This window comes from Prinia subflava, chromosome 21 (assembly GCF_021018805.1).
Source record: "Prinia subflava isolate CZ2003 ecotype Zambia chromosome 21, Cam_Psub_1.2, whole genome shotgun sequence".
In the NCBI taxonomy this organism is placed as follows: domain Eukaryota; kingdom Metazoa; phylum Chordata; class Aves; order Passeriformes; family Cisticolidae; genus Prinia; species Prinia subflava.
In genome coordinates, this window is record NC_086267.1 from 7,487,115 (window position 1) to 7,508,089 (window position 20,975).

The 20,975-nt window shown below is 46.3% G+C and overlaps 3 protein-coding genes across 5 annotated transcripts in view; 2 read left to right on the forward strand and 1 right to left on the reverse strand.

Moving 5' to 3' along the window:
* The first annotated feature begins 66 nt into the window (after nt 1–66).
* On the forward strand, nt 67–2,206 carry CENPS (centromere protein S). The gene is made up of 5 exons (XM_063417112.1): nt 67–175; nt 273–396; nt 745–778; nt 1,001–1,067; nt 1,806–2,206. The coding sequence occupies exons 1-5, from the start codon at nt 137–139 to the stop codon at nt 1,959–1,961; spliced, it is 420 nt and encodes a 139-aa protein (XP_063273182.1). The 5' UTR covers nt 67–136; the 3' UTR covers nt 1,962–2,206.
* Nucleotides 2,207–3,250: 1,044 nt separating this feature from the next.
* Nucleotides 3,251–7,393, reverse strand: DFFA (DNA fragmentation factor subunit alpha). Of its 2 annotated transcripts, none has more exons than XM_063417110.1 (6): nt 7,095–7,344; nt 6,504–6,665; nt 6,255–6,385; nt 5,305–5,494; nt 4,894–5,048; nt 3,251–4,194 (listed from the first exon to the last, which is right to left on the reverse strand). In XM_063417110.1, exons 1-6 carry the CDS (start codon nt 7,189–7,191, stop codon nt 3,991–3,993), a joined length of 939 nt encoding a protein of 312 aa, XP_063273180.1. In that variant the 5' UTR covers nt 7,192–7,344; the 3' UTR covers nt 3,251–3,990. The 2 variants fall into 2 exon arrangements, with proteins under 2 accessions (XP_063273180.1, XP_063273181.1); XM_063417111.1 differs by lacking the exon at nt 3,251–4,194 and adding an exon at nt 4,222–4,748 and having other exon boundaries at nt 7,095–7,393.
* The window catches only part of PEX14 (peroxisomal biogenesis factor 14), a 65,592-nt gene continuing 51,963 nt past the window's right edge, over nt 7,347–20,975 (forward strand). The window contains exons 1-2 of one of the 2 annotated variants that reach the window (XM_063417109.1): nt 7,347–7,447; nt 11,517–11,564. In XM_063417109.1, the coding sequence (XP_063273179.1) occupies nt 7,412–7,447; nt 11,517–11,564 (84 nt within the window). In that variant the 5' untranslated portion in view covers nt 7,347–7,411. The remainder of the gene's footprint in view (nt 7,448–11,516; nt 11,565–20,975) is intronic. The other variant, XM_063417108.1, reaches the window with a different exon arrangement.

The window sequence follows — 20,975 nt, forward strand, 5'->3', positions numbered from 1 at the left end:
GGGGGCGGGCGGGAAGCGGCGGGGGCGGGCGGGAAGCGGCGGGGGCGGGCGGGAAGCGGCGGGGGCGGGCGGGAAGCGGCGGGGGCGGGCGGGAAGCGGCGGGAAGCGGCGGGGGCGGGCGGGCGTGAGGGCGGCCATGGCGGCGGCAGGCCCGGAGCAGGAGCTGCTCGCACAGGTACCGGGGCGCTCGGGTCCGGGGCCGTGAACCACCGGCTTTGGTGGTTGGGGGCTCGGCCGGTGTGTCACTGCCTGCCCCGCCTTGGTCCCTGCAGAGGCTGAAGGCGGCGGTTCACTACACAGTCGGGTGCCTGTGCCAGGAGGTGGAGGAGGACAAGGACGTGCAGTTCAGCAAACAGAGCATCGCAGCCATCTCGGAGATCACCTTCCGCCAGTGCGGTACAGCTGCCTTACCTGGACTTGCCCAGTGTTACCTGCAGCGCTCCGTGTCTGTTCAGGAGCCATCGCTGGCGGCACAGGGCTTCAAAAATAATAGCACCGAACTAGGTGTTATCGGGGCATTCTCTCTCTTTTTTTTTTTTTAGTACAAGAAGTACTAGTTCGACTTTTCAGACCTGAAAAAAGCATTTAGATGTACGAGGGAATATTGTGTGGCTACCTGCTTGTGTACGAGTGGTGCCTAATAACCAGCTATGGTCACTTCTCATAACTGATTTGGATAACTTGTGTATTGTGTATCTCTTCCCACTCAGTGTTTTTAAAATGCCATCTTTGTGTTTTCTCTAGAAATCTTTGCAAAAGACCTCGAAATGTTTGCAAGGTATGTACTGATTGTTACAAAGGCTTTCTACCTTTTTTGTGTTAGCTCCTAGATAATCTTTAAAACACATCTTGTAATTCAAGCTTTAAAGGGCTTGGTTGGCTGCTTAAATAGTGTCTGTGAAGTTATGAAATAGAAGTTCCCTGTAGGTATTTTTTGATCTTGGCCTCTTTCAGTCAGTGTTGGCAAAAATGTTAAAAGGTGTTTTTTGGTTTTATGCAGGCATGCAAAACGAACCACAGTCACTACAGAAGATGTGAAGCTTTTGGCTAGAAGAAGCAATTCTTTGGTGAGATGCATTGTATTTTCTGTCTCACAACATTCTTAAACCAGTTAATTCCTAAAAGCATTTGAATGAAGATTATACATAGTGAAGCAACTTTTGCATAAGCAATTTCACTGTCTTCTGAGGCAGATAGGCACAATCCAGTGGTTTTTAAAGTTTCATCTTATTTTGTTTCATGCCACTCTGCCTCACTGTGGTGAGGTGTAACACAGATCTGACTGCAGATCAAGCAGCAGAGCTTGCATTGCACCAGGGCTGCTGAAGTTCCAAGTTCAAAAGTGTAGCAAGCAGACACAGCATTGTGAATCACTCTGCTTTTTCCTGATGTGTTTCTTTGTTGTAGCCTAAGATCAGGAATAGCATGAGTCTGCCTCAAGGTGCTGAGTCTCCCAACATTAATACAGGGATCACAGAATCGTTGTATTCCCTCCTGTGCTGATCCATATGATGTTCAGTGGATAAAACTCACTAATCTGTTAAGACATGCCTATATGTGGATCCATGAAAAATGCTTCCAAGACTAATTTTACTGTTATGTAAGGAGGGGTTTTTTCCTTCCATATATGATTTGAAATACACAACATGAACTTGCCTGAGAAGGCAAAGTAAATGTTTTTTGGAGTCTGTCATGTTTCTTGTAATAAGAATTTTCCCTGTTAATTTCTCTTCAGTATTTCTTTCTAATGTCTTGTGAATAAACCAAGCTCCTCAGCAGAGGACTGATTAGCTTTCTGTTCCCAGCTAAAATATATCACTCAGAAGAGTGAAGAGCTTGCATCAAGTAACATGGAGCAGAAGGAGAAGAAGAAAAAGAAGTCCACTGTAGCTAAGGGAAAGAGAACTCCTGGGGAACAAGAAGCAGCTGTGACTGAAAATGAAGATTCCAACATGGCATGATTTATTTTTCGAGTAATGTTTCAGGTTATTTTCTCTTACTATCCTAGAGAAACCAGAATTTGCCTATTCATCTTGCAGGTTAGCTCCAATAGGGAATCTTTAGGTTTTCAGGTGAATGCGATTGGATTTTTATTGTTCCAAAAATGAAGTCTGTCAGAACTCAGTAAGCTTACAGCCAAAATGCCTTAATTGCTCACAAAAGGTATCTATTATTAAAATACTTTAAATAAAAACTTTGAAACGGACCATTCTCACCGAACCATAGCTCAGGATGTGCAATAGCCTTCATTCTGCTGCTTTATTTCTCTAGTAACTCTTTGACTTTTTCCTTGCTTCCAGTTTTGCTATTTTTGCTCAGACATTTTGAATATTTTGTTTTTAATAAGCCATATCTCTTGCTCATTGTCTTGACAGTTGAAGGTGCTTGCATCGTTTCGCACCTCTGGCAATGCTGGGGTACAGTTGGCACTGCCAGTAATTCCCATTTTCAGGTGGCACCGTGGGCAGGCAGGGATCCCACTGCCCTCTGCTAGGCTGACAGAGCCTTACTCTTACCAAAGAATGAAAATAATCAGTCAAAGGAAGCAGATTTCTAGGGGTAGCACAGCCATTCCTGCGATTGCAGAAAGACTGGAACATAAAAAGCTTCTACTAAGTACCTATTGAAAACACCAGGAAACCTTTTTACCTGCATGGCCTATAATGTTACAATCTCTAAGTGTAGATGGTTAGAAGCAAAACAGACTTGCTTGCAAGTTTCTGGCCCAAGTCCAGTCAATGCCCATCTGGGTAGCTTCACCAGAAGGTAGCCTCAGTAGTTTTGTTTATCAGCTTCAAGTCATTAAACTGTTTAGAATATTTATTAGTTGCACTAACTCTGACTATACCATAACTAAGCTGGACTCTTGCACACAGCAGATTCACCTGAATGCCTGCTGAAGGAATACTTACCCTGGGGCATTTAAGGCTGTGTTAGATCACAGGACTTAGCATGCTGCTACAAAATACCTCTGTATCTACTGAAACTTTCTCAGAAGTTTCATCTCACTTGTCAGATTATTTTCATATACATCTTCTGTTCTCACACGAGAAGAGCAGGTTGTGTCAGGTAAGAGTTCAGGTGCAGTCACCATGATGAACACACATTTTGCCTTAACACTTTGGATAAGTTAAAGACAGTGCTTCTGAGATCAATTTCTTCATCTTCTTTCCCTAGGGTAATACTAGGGATTTATCAGCCCATTCTTTAATTATTGCAGCTGATGGAAATAGCAAAACTAGTCCAACAGTAAGATAAAAAGCTTTTATTGATATTAGAAAAAAGACTAACAAATTTAAAAATAAGCCAGTTAATACAAAAGCAGCATGATGCTACACTAATTATTAGCAGAATAACACAGCAGGCCAAATGCAAGTCTTCTGTCACACAGCCTTACAAAGCAATTATGTCCACCTTTGCTGTGTTTTACATGATAGTTCTTACACAGTATCCAAGAGGCAAGAGTTCCTTACAGAAAAAACACTGAAGTTGAAGGACTTTGAATTTAACTGATTAAATGAGCGTGAGAATTCAAGTTCCTAGATCCCAGGCTCGAGCTTAAAGCCAGGCAGCAGCTGGCTAACCTCTCTGCCCTGATCACTAACTGTCCTTCAAAATGTTTTCAGTGTTTTCCATCCTTTTTACACTGAAAATGGTGGGAGAACAAAGTAAGCAAACTGCCTGGGGCTTCAGGAGCTGTATCCACCATTATCAGATGGAAGCTGCTGGCTCCCAGTCAGGTATTGCAAGCTGAACACTTACATGCTGTGCTTAGCAATACCATTGTCCAGCATTCTGCAAAAAGTCCAAATCCCTTAGCTTACACAATTCAAATCACCAGAGGAGTTTAAGCCTCAGGACAATGTCCAGATTTTAGTTGTTCTATAGCCAGACCACAGTATGACCAGCAAACTGTGGTTCCCAGGATGTCTTTGCTTGTACTGATTCTAATGCAAAAGCAAGAACTAAGCTGCAAAGAGCAGTGCAGTCTTATTTTCTGCGTTTTGCACTGGGCCAGTCCCCCCAGGGAAGCGTTTTCTTGCCCTTGGACGTGCTCCGCAGGGAGTGCAGAGTCTGCACTTGTTTAAGGCGCTTGGAGAGTTCCTGATCACAGGCTTCCTGCAGAGCTCCAGCTCTCTGCTTGTCCCATCCCAGAGCCGAGGCCAGGGCTGCTGCATCTTCCTTCAACACCAGCTGGAGCAAGACAGATTGTGAACAGCCTTTTCTACTGACTCCCTGGCCACTAACCCTCTGCTGCCATTAACAACAGCAGGAACAAGGCACCAAAGTTTAGTACTGGCACTCTGGAACTGGGGATGTTCCCAGCTTTCATCACCTATCCCGTGGGCTAGAGGATTTCCAGTAATTGAAGCTCTGTTCAAGTGTTCAAAGGACGAGAAAGCAGTTACTTAGTTTCTACAGCAGGGAAAAGCAAGAGTAGCAAGTTCAAAGCTTGAAAGAACACCTGCTGAAATGGCTACAGTTTAGCTAGACTTTCCAATCTATATTTACAGTTTTTTCCAAAGTAAGGAGGTTTTTATTTTGATTTGGGATGTATAAAAGAAGCATAGTTTATGCTAGATGCATAAGCATACACAAATCCCCAAAGAACCTTACTGGTAGGACAGCTGGCTGATTTTGTCAGACCAAACCCAAAATTATTTTGTGGCTTTTCAGAGGACAGACAGAGTGTGTGGAACAATGTCAGCTGGCTGTTACAGAGGAGCTCCAAGCCAGGGGTAGTGTTACTGAGGAAGAGAAATTAATTAAGTTTCAGCACTTTGAAACAGATCTACCGACATCAGAGCCCCCAGAAGCAAGGACAGTTTTCTCTACAGCCTCTCTGTCAGAGGGAGAGATTTGCCAGAATATGGTTGTGTCATTCTCACCCACCTCTAGATCCTGGCTGTCCAAGCAGAGCTCTGGAGCAGGTTTCTCTTTGAGAGCAGCAAGGACCTGGTCGCTGAGTGCAGTTGTGGCTGAAGTATCTGTGCTGCTGGTTCCTGTGTCAACCACGTCCATCTCCCTCCTTGGTGCAGCCTCAGGTTCTGAAAAGGAGCAGAATCAGTACAGTCCCTGACAAACACAGGACAGGAAAAGTGGCTTGGGTTGCTTTGACTGTTGTGAGATCAATAAAATATACATCCACTCTAGATACATCCTAGAACTTAAAAAATCCGTAATGTTAAGGAGGACTAAGCTTTTCTCCCAGTATTCTGCTTTCAGGCTTTGTGAGAAATGTGACACAGCAGCAAGAGGGCTCTCTGGTCAGAGGATTCTTACATTATATAAACTGCTCCCTACCTGCAACTTTGCTTAAGATGCTGTCCTCAGTTTTCAAGGCCTCTAGGTAGAGTTGTAGGAGCTGCCTTGACTGACGCTCTTCTTCTCGCCTGTCCAGCACCTGCTGCAGGGTGTCCTGTAGCACTTGGATTTTGGTTTCACTTTGGGCAAGTTCTTCTGCCAGGTCTGAGCGTGGCACATCAATAAGCACCTTAAAACATTGAGAGGGTTCCTGGGTAATTCATTTCATGGCACTTACTGCAGCACAAACAGAATGTATGAACCCTCCTGAAACCAAGCATGTTCCACAGGTGTCTGGTCACAGCAAATCCCCTGAGAGGCTGTAGTGACACACCACCAGGCAGCTTTTTTTAACTAAAAGCCAAAAGGCCTCCAAGAAGGTGTGGAATCATGTACAATTTTAACAGAAATCTTGAAAACTAATGGCAAAACACTACTTCTTCACAGTGCATGGAAATATTCAAAGGAAAGGCAGTAGCCTGGCACCTGGGAAGCTGCACATTGGGGAGGACAAGAGGAGACAGTTATTGCCATGCCTCACCACAGACAAGGTATTAAGCAGTCAGAAACTCGAATCAATCAGCTCTGGAAAGTGACAGCAGTTCTTCAAACCCCTCTGGAGCAGACAGAGCTGGCCTGCTGCTCTGGACATGTTACACAGGTGTCTGGCTTTAAGGAGTGAGCCGACCTCAGTTGCCATTTGGCCAAATCTCAACTTTCTGCTCTCCCACTGCCAGAACTGGAACAACCCACTGTGAGGTATAGTTGGGGATTAAGAGCATCCTTGGACACTCAAATGTTTCGCTTCAAAGAGAAGTTTGACTCTGGCACCAGAGCCAAAAGCAACAGCTGAATTAAGCCTGAGCTCTTGTTTATTGAGTCTGTTCTCCGTTAGATAAATCGATGATGGGCACATGTAAGGACAGGGACTGGCATTTTCCCCACTGTACCTGGAGGTCTTCTTCAGACATCAGGATGATATTGGACAGGTCATCCTTCAGCTGCCTGGCCAGTTGCTTCCACTTCTCGGCAGCACTGTCCACTTCATCCACAGACTCCGAGAGCCAGGATGTTCCACGATCTGACACAAGAGTCACCAGGGTCATTCCTGATCACCTGGCACTGCCTAATGTGAACTAATGTCACTAGATGTATTCCAAACACACCTCCCCTTCCATGCTTCCTCACTCACGGCATACCTAAGCTTTTGCTGGACCATTTCTCATCCTTGGCCAGTGCCACAAACTTGGTGTTAGATGGCAAACACAAGAAGTAATCTTCATCATCCACAATGGTCCCATCTTCTGCCAGTACCAAGGTGATGGGTTCCCGGGCCTTGTCAATAGCCAGAACACCACAAGCTGCAGAACAGAAAAAATACTTAACAAAACTATAAAAGTGACATAGCACTGCCCTTTTATTACTCCCAGCACAAAGGACAGGCAATTCTCAGTGACTGAAGCTGGAGACCAGGACCTGTCCCTCAGAGTGCTGCACATTAGGCGGGGCTCACAGCGGGTCCCAGCCGGTCCCACAGCGGGTCCCAGCCGGTCCCAGCGGGGCTCACAGCGGGTCACAGCCGGTCCCAGTGGGTCCCACAGCCGGTCCCACAGCGGGTCCCAGCCGGTCCCACAGCGGGTCCCAGCCGGTCCCAGCGGGGCTCACAGCGGGTCCCAGCCGGTCCCAGCGGGGCTCACAGCGGATCCCACAGCCGGTCCCAGCGGGACTCACAGCGGATCCCAGCCGGTCCCACAGCCGGTCCCACACCGGGTCCCGCCGCGGCCGCTCACCTTTGTCGCGCAGCTCCCGCAGGCAGGACGCGGCCACGCCGTGCTGCTCCGGCCCGTCCCGCCGCCGCACCACGCACCGCTTCAGCCGCGCCGCCATCCACTGACGCTCGGCAGTGCCCAGGGGGCTTTTGCAGGCGGGGAAGGCGCTGCCGCCGCGGGATCGGCCCGGCCCGGCTGAGGCCGGGCACTCACGGCACCGGAGGTGCGGCCGTGGGACGCATCGCCGCGCCGGCGTTCGACTCGCTGTGCCTGCGGCGCGGGGCGGGGCGGGGGCGTTCCATCGGGCGGCCGGGGATGGATTAGGCGCGCCTGGGAAGATGGCGGCCGCGGAGAGAGCGGAGCAGCCGGGGCAGGTGAGGGGGTCGGGCCGGGCCGGGGCTGCCGCGGGTCCGGACCCAGCCCTGGGCACCGCGGGCTCGGTGCTGCACCTGGGCTCCGTGCCCTGTGCGAGCAGGGGCGGTGCGGGGCTGCCTGAAGGGTGTGCAGGCCGGGCCCAGGGCACAAGCGTGTTGGCATTGAGGGTTTGTGTATGAAAGTCATCAAGCACTTGCATAAGAGAAAAATAAATACAAACACGGCCAGAGAGAAAGGAGACAGTGTGCGACTGGGTTATAAAACTCGGTGGAGCCCTGTGCAGGGTAAGAGTTGGACTCGATGATCCTTGTGGGTCCCTTCCATCTGAGAATATTCTGTGATTGTATAAGTAGTTGGACAAAAATACTGTCTTTGCCTTGCAAATGCGAGGGATGGAAGGAGATCCTTGAGCCAAGAGAATGAAAGGGCAAAGCTGAATGGGGAGAGCAAAAGAGAAATGTAAGTTCACTGATGTGAGTGCTCAAGAAACACTAAAAGCTTAAGATATTTTAAACTGGGACATGAAATGAATGGGGTAGCCAGAGATAAAAACAGAAGCATGATGGAGTTGTATATAGTATATATTCTTATTTTCTTGAAAGCCTCTTCCAAGCTGGATTCAGTGACTCTGGAGTGTAGGTGTGTAGTGTAGGCTTCCCCTCACTCACACTGCCCTATTCACGGTCTAGAGTCACTTGTATTTCACTGCAACCTCAACCCACCTCACACTCCTGGAGCTCTCTCATCTCAGCCCTATCCCAGACACATTCCTGAGTGTGTGGTGCCAGTGGGGTTTGGTGAAGTCCTGTCAGTGCTCCCAAGGTCCTACTGCAGCAACAGAAGGGAAAAGGTCTGACTTCGTGAGCAACTGGGAAGAAAACAGAACAGGCTGCCAGTGACACATGGTTATGTGCAATCGCTCAAATCTGTCCAGGTTTGGCAAAATCACCATGAACTTCTCAGTTGATGCCTTTATTTTGGGCTGAGGAGGCTGTGTTTGTAGGGAAGGCTACTGAACTAAACTGAAATAGGAATCAATTACTTAAAAGTGGTTCTCTTGGCTATCCAGCACAGATCTGGGTTGTGAAAGGCCAAGTTACCAAACTCACGGGCAGGGCAGCTTTGCATAACCCAGGTGTTTTCGTCAGCCCCAGTCTGAGGCGTAGGTGTTACAGTCCATCCCTCACACTTCAAGTGAATGCTTCCAGAGTGAGGAAACCTGGAACAATCTGTGACCAGTCCATAAGGCACCTTGGCAGTCTACTGGGCTGGCAGTTTCTGAGACAGAAATCAGGTTAATTGGCAAATGTAGTTCCCTAAAAAACATTCAGGTTCCTTTGAGTTTGGAAGTTGTATTTTCCCATTGCACACTTAAAGTCCCCCCATTTATTTCTATTTGTTTACCAAAATAAGGTTTGATGTTTGGAAATGGAAAAATCTTGCTTTTTAACAGGCCTCATAAATGTAGCCAGAGAACACTCTGGGTTTTAAAGATAAAGATGAAGAATCAGATTCTGTCCCATTGCATGTGCTGGGTCCTCAGGCCAGAATGAGTTACTCACACCCCTTTTGGTGTCTGCCCTGTGTCAGGTGTGTGAGGAGCCTCCAGCCCGGCTGCTGGGCAGGGCACTGGGCAGGATACTGGGCAGTAGGCTCTGGGGCAGGGCACTGGGCAGGGCACTGGGCAGAGCACTGGGCAGGGCACTGGGCAGGCATTGGTCAGGGCACTGGGCGGGCATTGGTCAGGGCACTGGGCAGGGCATTGGTCAGGGCACTGGGCAGGGCACTGGGCAGAGCACTGGGTGGGCATTGGGCAGGGCACTGGGCAGGGCACTGGGCAGGGCATTGGTCAGGACACTGGGCAGGGCACTGGGCAGGGCACTGGGCAGGAGGCTCTGGGGCAGAGCACTGGGCAGAGCACTGGGCAGGAGGCTCTGGGGCAGAGCACTGGGCAGTAGGCTCTGGGGCAGGGCACTGGGCAGTAGGCTCTGGGGCAGAGCACTGGGCAGTAGGCTCTGGGGCAGGGCACTGGGCAGTAGGCTCTGGGGCAGAGCACTGGGCAGTAGGCTCTGGGGCAGGGCACTGGGCAGTAGGCTCTGGGGCAGAGCACTGGGCAGTAGGCTCTGGGGCAGGGCACTGGGCAGTAGGCTCTGGGGCAGAGCACTGGGCAGGGCACTGTTCAGGAAGCTCCAGCCCAGCTGCTGATGGGGTTCACTGACCCTCAGCCCTGACACACCCCGGGAGCTGCTCGGTGCCACAGGAGCCTCCTCCTTCCCCTCGTGTGCCGGTCAGGGGTGCGGGGGCTGCTCCTGCTGCCCCAGCCTGGCTGTGCCTGCTCGGGACAGGTGTCCCCATCTTGCAGAAGGTGTCCCAGCCCATGGCAGGGGTTGGAATGAGATGATTGTTCAGGTCCCTTCAACCTGAACCGTTCTGTGATCCTGTAACTCTTTACCATCTCCTAAAGGTTCACTCTGATGCACGTTCCTCACCCAGAGCTCTGGGAATTGTTCCGTGCTCTCAGATTCTGGGGGCTTGGGTGGAATTTGAGAGTCATGGCTTTGCCTGGAAAAGGGGGATGTGATTGAAGGCTATATAGTACAGTGGGTGACTTTTCAAAGGGACAATTTCGGAATTAAACAAACCAATGAAAATATCTTAATAAGTCTCACAGAATGTAAACATTGCTCCTCTTACACAACCATTGCAGTTTTGACACTGTTATCAATGCTTGTAGAAAGTTGTCCCCCTTGCACTCTAAATGTTTAGAGAATTTCATAAAATATTTGCTTTCTGCCGCTGGTGATGTTTGTTTATTTATTGCCAAGCTTTCAATATGAGGCTGTGAGTAGTGGCACTGCCTCACTTAACATGTTTATGTTTGGGCCCCATCATGTTTTCTATTACAAATCAAGTTAATTTAGATGCTGAAAAGGGAGTGTCAGATGTCTTATGGCTTATTATCTGTTTTTCTTAGTTTAATTTTCTCATTCTCATGAATTAATATATTGCCTCAAGCAGTGTGGGGAGAGGGGAGTACTGCAGCTCAGATGAAATAATTTACGTAGATAGAATTATGTTCTAAAGGCAATAAATATTTCTACCAGAGATTTTAATACTTTGTTTTGTTTGGAAATCATAATCCTTGGGCGTTTAGCAATGTCTTTACTAAAAATAAGCAGAAGAAAAGATTTTGTCTCTCTGTTACTCTTTTTTTATAGTATAAGAAGGAGAAGAGCAAGATGATAGTGTAGCTTGTGAACAGGATAACCAATTTCAGATTTGTCCTGGCTATCAGTTATTTCTTTAAAGCTAAATACTTTCCTCTGGGCATTTCCTGAGGATATGAATTTAGTGGTGGGTCCTTCCTTCCTTCCTCCCACCCAGAGGTTATAGCAAGCCATCCCAGAGAATCCCTGCCCACCTCTGAGGTCTGGCTGGGTGCTGGTGATGATCCTTGTCTGGAAGCAGATGCAGTATATTTGAGTTTCTGGCACCCTCTTGTGGTAAATTCTTACTTTGTCTATATTGTTTCTGTGTATTTTTCAAATGGGAAAAATAAATATTGAGATACTTTGAATGTAGAGTATATGCATAAAAGTGAGGAATAGAATTGGAGGATGAAACTTCATCTTTAATTATGTGTGGGAAGCAAGGATGGTCCTGGTCCTGCTGACAGTTTGTGAGGTTTAGGTAAATCAGGGTTGTTTAGAAATCTTTAGAAGAACGGTTCAGAAAACAAAGTGTGCATTGCTGGATCCTGGAAATGGGAGAAGCATTTAAAAATTTGTGTTTGGGTGGCCACTACTCTCGTGCCATCCTCAGGAGTCTGGCTGGCTCTCACTGCTGACTCCCTAAAATCGGTTCTCCAGATTCTGTTAATTCCCTGGTTTTAAATGGGGAATTAATACTTTTTTCCACGGTTCTGAGCTTTTTGTGTTCAGTCCTCCGCGGTAGTGCTGCCGGTAGACAGACGTGCGTGCCCGAGCGCTGCTGGCAGAGCCCTCCAGCCGCGTTCCTGGCGCTGTCCAGCGGGTGGCAATGTCACCTCACTCTTTTTCTGCCTCACAGGCCGGCTCCTGCCCTGCCGCTGAGAACGCCGCGTCTCGGGAGCCGCTGGTGAGTACCTCGAGAAGCAGCAGAGAATTTCTGCTTGATAACACGAGTTGTTCTCTTTGCCACATCATTTTCCAGCCTTTGTTTCCTTTTCTGAGAAGCTGGTGCTTTGTGGAAAAGGTGTAAACTGCCGCAGGTGGCCATGCCGTTCACACTGCTGAATTCTGGTGGGGTTGGACATGGGTCACCTGCGGAGGCTGTCCCGAGCACGTGCCCTTGTTCAGAGCCTCTTTAGGAAAGAGTCTGAAGAAAGCCCTGTGCAACAGATTCGTAATGCTGCACTCTTACAAAACCCCCTCTGCTGCTCAGAGACCTCATTCAAGCTGTCTTTATATTCAGAGGCACTCAGAGTGAGTTTAGAAATGTTTGTCAGCTGGCAGTGCTTATAATCCAATGTTTTTACTCTAGAAGCATTTTGGAAAGGGCCCTGGGATTTTTTGTGTATGAGGGTAACTAAGAGAACCCTGTTTTGTTTGCTCTTTTATGGTGATGCAGAGTGGGAAGTGAGCCACTATTCCTGGAGCTGCAGTATATGGTTTTTTACGACCTTTGTTTTTTTTTTCTTTCCTTCCTCTTCAGTCATCTATAAGTCAGCCAACCTTGACAAAATTCTTAGCCAGTGCTTTCATCCTAAATATGTAAATTTCTAAATTTTTTCTGCAGCTTTTATTTGTTGATCATAGCTATTTGCAGGGAGGAGACTCAAGTACCTGTAGCATTGGCCACATCAAAGTATTTTTACCAAGTGACTCTGACCTAGAGAACCCAGGAGATGATTTTTAAGAAAGAGAGATGTGAGTAAAGACTGTGAACTGAGAAAAGTCAGTATAATGCATCTCATGAAAGGACTGTTTGTGAATTCTGTTGCAGTGGCAGTCTCTCTTTGTAGTGACATTGTGCCATCCCTTAATTGCATGGACATCTGTACATGAGATTACCTGAAGTTGTCATTGATACCGTGTGCTTTGTGGTGGATTTGGTGGTTTGTTTTTGGTTGTTCCTCCCTTAGAGGACCTTAGAAAGGTCAGGGCAGGAGCAGATCATCAAAGCCTGTGCTGGTCAACAGCTTGTTCCTTCTCAAGGCAGATTCTAACATTACCTTAGATATAATTAATTTCTTACTGTATATGTGACTGCAGAATTGCTCAGAGGAAGCGTATAGCAGTTGTACATCCTTCTGTTTGGGTGGATATTCTTACTGCATAAAATTATTTATACACTTAACTCCAACATAAACTACTCTCATGATGGTGGGTCTAGCATGTGAGCTAATTAGAGCCCTCTGAAAGGTGGAAGTTTCCTTCTTAATTTTTCATTAACTTTTTAAAAATAATAAACTCTTACGGTCTTTGTCACATTTGTTTAGGAGCTCACGTTTGTTTAGGACTCATTATTGTTTCCATCTGCTCCTCTGTAGACGCCTTATTAAATGAGCAGTTCAGGTCTGGGAGCCAGATGACCTGACTTCCACCATCCTGCTGTGGCTTCCCTGTGGCCAAGATCGTGCACGCTGCCTTCCACACAGGCAGGAGATCCTGGCCCATAAACCAGGCTCTAGGCACATGGGGCCGTGTCATAAAAGTGTTTACGGAAACGCAGAGAGCCCTGGCACAAATCCAGCAGGCGGCTCTGTGGGGGGCTCTGCTCGGGGGTATTGTCCTGGACTTCACATTTGGTGGTAAGCAGTGGAAGAGTCCAGAGGAGGAAGGAAAGAGTCTCATGACCAAATTCTGCTCTGCACCCCCTCACTCTTTTTGACTTTATTGGTGAGTGGAAGGATTCAGTATTTCATGGGACAGACCTGTTTGGATCACACCAGCACACAAGAATGAGAAAGCAATAGAATTAAAACACCTTGCATTGCATCAGGAGAAGTTGTTACGGTCTCAAGCTGGCTTTGTATTGGATTTGTGATTCCAATGGACACTATCCTGCAAGGTGCTAAATGCAGCAGCTTGCCCTGTGCACAGGGACACTGTCCTTCTGCCTACCCTGTACCCCTACCTGCAGCCTGCTGCTTTCAACAGGAGCCCAGGAGGAGCCAGGATTCCTAATTTGCACAAGGACTTCAGTATTCTGCAAGATCCTCTAGCAAACCCAGTCTGAAACATATTGTATTCTGCATTTGGGTCTTCCAGGGTACCTTGCAAAAGTTTATGGCCTTACTGAGGCTTTCAGAATGCAGCCCTACAAACTCATGTCACAATCCAGACTGCTCTGTCTCCCACCCACTTTTGATACTTTGAGGCACCAAACTGGAGATAACAGACTCCACATGCATGCCACGAATGCTTTGAGTTATCCAATGTCCTTACAATAACTGTGTCACTGAGAGCCCTCCCCCGGGGTCAGTGTGGGAGCGCGGGCGGGCGGGGACAGCCGTAACTCCTGCAGCAGCACGGACACTCATTTCCCTGCCTGTCGGTCGTGGCCCATTAAAATCTGCCGTGTAGCTCCGTGGTGGGAAGTGTAACCTTGTGTTCACAGTGTCAGCATCTCGCTCTGCTGCTGTTTACAGCCGCGTTTGTCATCGTCAGCGCGGGATCAGCTTCTCCTTGAGTCCAGCTTATCAGTGAACGCTGCTGCATCCATCCCCCGTGCCTGGAGCAGCCACCTCTGATAAGCCTCTGAACACTTGTGGAATTGGAATAGGTTTGTCTTTTACAGCCGCTCAAAGCCGAGTCCTGGGATGTGCAAAGGATGTAACCACAGAGGACAAACTCTTTTAGTGAGGTTAAACCAGTAGAAAATCCCCTTTACTCAGGAATCTCTTTCCTTGGTCTAACATCTCTCCAAGATGTATTTAAGTCCTCTGTTTAGCTTGTTCTGTTTCTTGCTAGCAGAGTCTTGTAGCTTTCTAACCATCCTCTGCTACTTCTGAGGTGTTTTCAAGAGCCTGAATGTTTTTGCTGTTGGCTTTTGCTTTCTGCCCAGTCTGCTGCAGCCTAAATTACAGCTCTGAAGGTTGTGCTTGTGAGAGCCTCCAACAGGGACCTGGGCTGTAGGGAGAACCGAAGGAAGGGGAGTTGTCAGGGAGGCCTTTCCACGTGCTCCTTGTTTGTTTGGGGTTTTTTTCTGTCACAAAACGTACTCATTCCCTAGCTGCTGCTTGGTATCTGGAAGAAGTACTAGCTGTAAATATGGAAGTACGGTTGTAAATGTAAAACACTCTCTTGGTTGCTCACTAAGTTACAAAATTCCTGGATCAGGATTCTTTTGCAGATTATTTAATTTTTCTTCTTTTATTTTGAGCATGTTCTGTTTCTTTCTGTTTCATGCTGCAGATGAGGGCAGTTAACACTGAAATGTGGACATTTTATTCCTTTTTTACAGGCTGTAGAAAGGTACAAGTTAACAAGAATTACTGCTGCCTCTGTAGCAATTAGTGTAGAGTTTGTTGGAATGTGCTGGAGCCCTCGTGGCTTTTCCCCACCCTTTGTTAAATTGATTTTTCAAATATTTAAGGGTCAGGGTAATGGCCAGAACACTTCTAACTCCCCTTTTTGTGCAAACATCACAGGGTACACTGCAGTGAGTGACAGACAGTAGAATTATTAAATCCTTTCTGGTTTGTTGTCTCATTTTACACCTTATCTGTTCTGTTAAGCTTTCTCTCAAGTAGAGTGTGAGTACAGAAAATTTCATTTAGGTTTCTGGAAAAGGAGCTTTGCAATTGAGATTTTACTTTTAGCTTGAACTGGCGTAATTAGAAGTTGATGGAGACTGATTCTAACAAATACTGTTATCTTTACCATTTGAACAAAACCATGAGTGGGAATGAGGAGAGGCTGCAGATTTGTGCCACAAGATTTGAGAGAGCTTGTTGGGATTCATGTTAGTTATGAATACTCAGTCTGCTTTTTTATAAACAAATCATTGGGCAATGGAGAATCCATGTCCCTCTTCTTATGAAGGGGTAGATGCTCTTTCTGCCCTGTCAAACCCTACAGAAAATGAGATACATGAGAATTTTTTAAAGTTCTTCTTTTCCAGAAATCACTGTTTGAAATGGAATCGAGAATGGTATTTTCATGGAAAATCACATAATTTTCCATCTGCCACAATGGGTTTGTTTGTAATGGTGGTGTACACTGAATGATTCTCTAAAAGCAAATCTATCCAGAGGGGATTTCCACACAGCCTGAGTCAGTGGACAACTAACTTACAGCCCCCAGGAAACATTAGTCAGGATAATTTACAACTGTCAGCAGCAGAGGGAGAGGCCTCAGCTCCGCCTGGGATGGTGCTGCAGTTGGTTTGGGGAGGTCCTGCAGGTGCTGCTGTGGCATCCCAGTGCTGGCCAATGATTCCACCAGGCTGTGAAGGACAATTCCTGTGCAGATTTGGGGTTTATTGGGCCACGAACAGGGAGTCAGAGGTGTGTGACTGCCACGCACAATAACCTTTGGTTTGCTGCAAAGAGAGCTCTGTGATTTACTGAGCAGAGCTCTCTTGTGTTTGACCTTCTGATAAGTTCAAGATTATTGGGTTTTGCCTGTTTTTCTCTCTTTCTTCTGGGTGTTCATCGACTTCTTTCGTTGTTCATGCAAAGTGCACTCACTTAATCTGTCGATTCCTTTTACTCTGTAGATTTAGACAAATATATTAATGTGTGCCAAGCACACAGATGCAAATTGACTCACTGAGCGTAGTTAAAGAAGCACTGTCATACCAGGTTAAACTGCCCATTTGAGGTCAGTGGAAAAGTTTGAATTCCTTTAAATCTCAATTTTAAAAGAGGGTGGACTGTAATAGTTTGAGATATAACTTGTATTACAGCATTATATATTAATTTATGAGAGCTAGAAACTTGGAGTAGTCACAGGCCAAAGCAGTTTTAAGACCAATCAACCTGTGCAGGATGTACTGGTGGCTCTGGCTGTCCCCAGGACAGGGGGACAGGTCAAATGACACTTCAGAGTGGTAGAGGAGGCAGCACAGCCAGGACAGGGACAGTCTTTGTCACTGACAGGGGCATGAACTGGTAGTTTGTGATCTTTTTTGTGCACTTGTGCAGAGGAGAGCTCTGAAGCGATTCCTACTTGCTTTTCAGACAAGCCAACATCGCTGGTCAGAAGACTTTTAAAATGATTTTAAAATAGTCGTAATACTCCAAGTTGTTCTTTATGAACACACAAGGAAATTAAAGTACAGGGAGTTATGTGAGAGTCGTCTATAATGTTAGGTATGATTTGACTTCCAGAGATCCCAGGTCTCTCACTGAAGGTAAAATGGAAGTTTACAGTGCTTTGAGACACTGGAAAAACACATCAGTACACAGTTAGGAAATACTTAACACTTGATGTTTTCCCCTTGAAAAAAACAATTTTTTTTGTTCATGTGATGTTTCAGGGTCTGCAGGTGCTACACCCACAAAGAGTATTTTACAGCTCATGTCCTGCTTTGCTCAGCTGGCAGGAGGATTGGGAGCACTTTGCTGTGTGTGGTTGGCAGGGGGCACAGCAGAGAGGTTCCTGCACTGGTCATGGTTATGGGATAAGGTGGGATGAAGGAATCATTCCTGCTCCAGATGTGGGAGCTTTGCTATGTGCAGAGCAGCTTGTAGAGGGCAGCAATTGCCCACAGATCTCTGTGCTTGAGGAGAGGAGGGACCAGCTGAAGAAGTGACTTCACCAGTGACTGACTGCCTTTTTAACTTCTTGAAATAACTTTGTGCAGGAACTTGTTCTTTGGAGTGCCTCTTGACTCCACAGTAGATTCCTACTCTGAAAAATGTTGCTAGAGATTTTTGATTCCTCTCCTGCCTCTAACAGCATTGGAGAGTTGGACTCCTTTTGCCCAGGCACTGCCTGTATCATTGTTAATGCAATCAGAAAGAGTCTAGTGACAGTCTGGGATCCATATAAGATTGTAGCTGCCTATGTGGGATAACTTCCCTCATTTCTTGCCTTCCTCCTTCCTTCTTTGGCCTTCATCTCCTACTTTTACCGGGGAGATCATGCCATTCAAAACATTTGCCATGTCTGTGGCACCTTTGTTGTGCCTCAGATATGTTCATCACATTAAAAGTCAGGTAGCAGGGGCACAAAAGGCAGAATATTCAAGAACCTGAAAGAACTTTCTCTACAGCACACAGGAATACATTCTTCAGATTCTTCTGGTGCCAGCACCTTCAGAACCAAGATCTGCCAAACTGGGAAGTTGAGAGTTGGTATAAATCGTGGATTTGGAGTCCCTGACCATCATACTTGAGAAGGAATTTTCACTACTTTTTATATTTCTTGTAGTTCTCCATATATCACTTATATTGCAAATCCTTCCAAAGAGCCTAACAGTCTTCAAGATTTTTTATTTGTTTTTATTTTTTGTGCACATTTACACAGCACTTCTCTCTGTTACATTGTACAAACCATATCCTCTTCCCAGCTGTGACCCTGTAACACACTATGACAAATGTCGGTGTGGAAAAACAACAAAGAAAATATGCATGGCTTTTTAGTAAAATGATTTTACAGCTGGAGAGAAGCAAGAGAGGTCACTACAATATGTGCCACTTCTTTACATTACTTGTTTCATCTTCTGGTTAGAGCAGAATTCTCCTGTGCTGTTCTGGTGTTTTGTCAAGCATCTGAATGGCCTGAGCGATGGTATTCCTTGGGGCACAGTTCAACAGTGGAGGACATCTTGCTGGAATGGAGATTCCCTTCTATACAGTGAGAATTTCCTGTGTCTTCCAGCTTGCTTCTGTTTGTTTTGTGTGCGATCCTAAGTGTTTCCTTTCCTCCTTAAGCATCTGCACCCTTCAGATGTTTGCAGACAGTTATCACATCATTTCTCCTTCCCCCCACCCCCATCCTGATCTCTTAGCCAAGCTCTACATATTTAGCTCATTTAATCTTTCCTCATAAGTCAAGCCCATAATTGACAGCTCTGACACAGGGAGTCGCATTGGTTGCACATGCTGCCAACAGGATATAAATACTTTCTGTGCAGTGATTGAGAATTACAGACAAGACTGAGATGAGCCTGCCCCTGGCCCCCCAACACCAGATTTTTGAAAACCCTTTTTTCAACTCAGATTGCCACAATTCCATAAAGATGGACTGAGTTTCCAGTCCAATGGTCAGCTGCCAAACACCCAGTAGGTCTCAGAGTAGCAGTGTTAGGTCCCTGGGGAAATTCAGTACTGGTGCCCCATGGGATTCCAGTCTAAATTCTTATGGAGGTGGTGCTGTGTGGGCTTCCCCTGCCAGGTATGCAGGTGCCTCGGGCTGCTGAAGGCCATTCTTTCTGGGAAGGCAGAGCTGAGCTCCCTGCAGGGAATGGGCCCTTCCTGTCAGTGCCAAGAGGAAGCTCAGGTTGGCAGGGCTGTGAGTGGGCTCGGGGGTCTTGCTCGTACTTGCAGGGAATGCAGAAAGGTGCTGCTCTGGAGGAGGAGGTAGCTGCATCTCCGTGCATTGGCACACACAGATCTGTTCCCAGCTAAACTTATTTGGAGGTTGCCTTATATGACTTGTCTCAGGTTTGTTGCATTCTCCTGAAGATGATGGGTGAGCTAAGGAAAGTTGGGGAACTGCTAAATGAGCTGCCTGGCCTCTAATGTGTGTTGTGTGAGGCTTCATATGCTGCAGCTTCCCCAGCGGGGCTGGTTCACAAACGTTACATGTATTATTGCCAAGCATGCAGCATAAAGAGAACATTTATGAAAGGGAATATCAGAGGAAACATTATAGCAGGGACCTTATAGCCTTTCCATTATTATGGTTTAAATCTTGACGTGGTCTTTATTTGCAGTGACACTGGGACCAGTAAAAAGTGTTTTTTCTCTTCCCCTCCCCTCCCCTTTCTCCCTCCTTTTCATTCTTTTCTTCCACATCCTGTTCTGAAGCTGTGGTGCAGAGATACAAATCGTTAAACATGCAAGTCCTCGGAGAGCCAGGTTTCAGTTTGTGTGGAATCAGCCCCTTTTGACTCAGAAGTTGGAAACCAGATGACTCACAGTGATGCATGTTTGTTGTTTTTAATAACTGTCATTTTACAAAATATGGTCAAAGCTTCAAACCATGACTTCTGGAGTAGGGGTGGTGTGTATTTATTTTTAATTTGGGAGGCTATAAGCTGGAATGAGTTTGTTGCTGTAGTCTTCCCTTCAAATCTGAAGCATAATGACAGAAAGATTTTAGACACAATTTTTTCCTTTTACCTGAAAAAAAATACTTTGTTAATCAATTACTTGAAAAAGCCCCAGGTGCCAAACATCTGGTGGGATTGTAGGCCCCTGGTTTATGTTTATGTTTTTTAATATATACCCAAAGGGACAGGTTTCTTAAAAAGGAAGCAGTCAGATGTTTTGAATTTGCAGAGTTTTAAAAAATAAATGCAATTCCTGCTTTATCATTTCTGTTTCTAACAAAATTGTCATCTATCTCCTTTCGTTTAATGGAAGGTAGCAAATGTAGTATTTTAGTGCCAAAATTCTCTATTGGTAAAATCTTGTAGCAGTATGAAAAATACAAAAATAGCTACACATTTAATTTTCTAGAGATTTATTACTCCTTGTACAGCAGTTTGTAAACTCTAAGCTCAGTATTAAGTGCTTTATGACTTTTTTTGGTGTTTTACTTCTTAATTTGCCTCAAGAAGTATTGTTGTAATTTGTTGAAGTTCTGCAGGTTTGTTTTGCAGATCAGTTAATTTGAAGTGCGAATTTATAGCCACTCCCTCCCAGTAGAGGGGTACCAGGATAAAATCTGCCCATGTGAGAACAGGATCTGACCCTAAGTGGAGAAGTGGCCTTGTGACAGGATTTGTCATGGCCCTGGGTTTTCCTCCAGTTCAGTTCTCAGATTTGGGTGCTTTGTAACCATGTCTGTCATGATTTATATTATGGCCTGTTGCAATTGCTGTTGCACAAGGAAAGGCTGTGCTCTAGTCCAAGGGAGGCAGACTCAGCCTACCTCAGCCTGTTGCTTCTTGTTAGAGAGTGAAAAAGCAGCAACTGATTTAAACCAGAGAGCTTTGGGTTCTGCTTTTAGGCTGAGATGGGATATCTCTCTCGTGGTAAAAGTGCTAGGAAAAGCACATTGCCTTTACTCTGAGGAAACACACATCTATGTGCTGGCTGCTGCTGGCAGCGGTGCTGTGATTCCTTATTCCTGTCAGAAAAGAAATCGGGTTTGGTCTTTATTGTTTTAAAGTAAATGTACTTGCTTGTGAGAGACAGTGACATGGTGGCTTTGGAGGCTTCAACTGTCCTCTGACTGCAAGCTGTGATAGCAGCAGAGCAGGATTCCCCACCACAGCATGGAGGGACACTCCTTATCCCCAAGAGATGAAACGAGAGTTCAGCCTCTCACCAGTTTGGTGCCTGACTTCCCTGTGAAGCTGCCAAGAGGGATGCCAATTTTTCCATTTAGCTGACTATTGTATAGACCTTAAAAGGGAAGGTTTTAA

What these genes read in the sequence shown, in the direction of transcription:
- CENPS (XM_063417112.1), top strand. Translation starts at nt 137, where the DNA reads ATGGCGGCGGCAGGCCCGGAGCAGGAGCTGCTCGCACAG. An exon ending in GATCACCTTCCGCCAGTGCG is followed by an intron (nt 397 to 744) that starts GTACAGCTGCCT and finishes TGTTTTCTCTAG; the next exon opens with AAATCTTTGCAAAAGACCTC. An exon ending in CTAGAAGAAGCAATTCTTTG is followed by an intron (nt 1,068 to 1,805) that starts GTGAGATGCATT and finishes TTCTGTTCCCAG; the next exon opens with CTAAAATATATCACTCAGAA.
- DFFA (XM_063417110.1), bottom strand. Translation starts at nt 7,191, where the DNA reads ATGGCGGCGCGGCTGAAGCGGTGCGTGGTGCGGCGGCGGGACGGGCCG. An exon ending in CATCTTAAGCAAAGTTGCAG is followed by an intron (nt 5,049 to 5,304) that starts GTAGGGAGCAGT and finishes GCTCCTTTTCAG; the next exon opens with AACCTGAGGCTGCACCAAGG. An exon ending in TGGACAGCCAGGATCTAGAG is followed by an intron (nt 4,195 to 4,893) that starts GTGGGTGAGAAT and finishes GTCTTGCTCCAG; the next exon opens with CTGGTGTTGAAGGAAGATGC.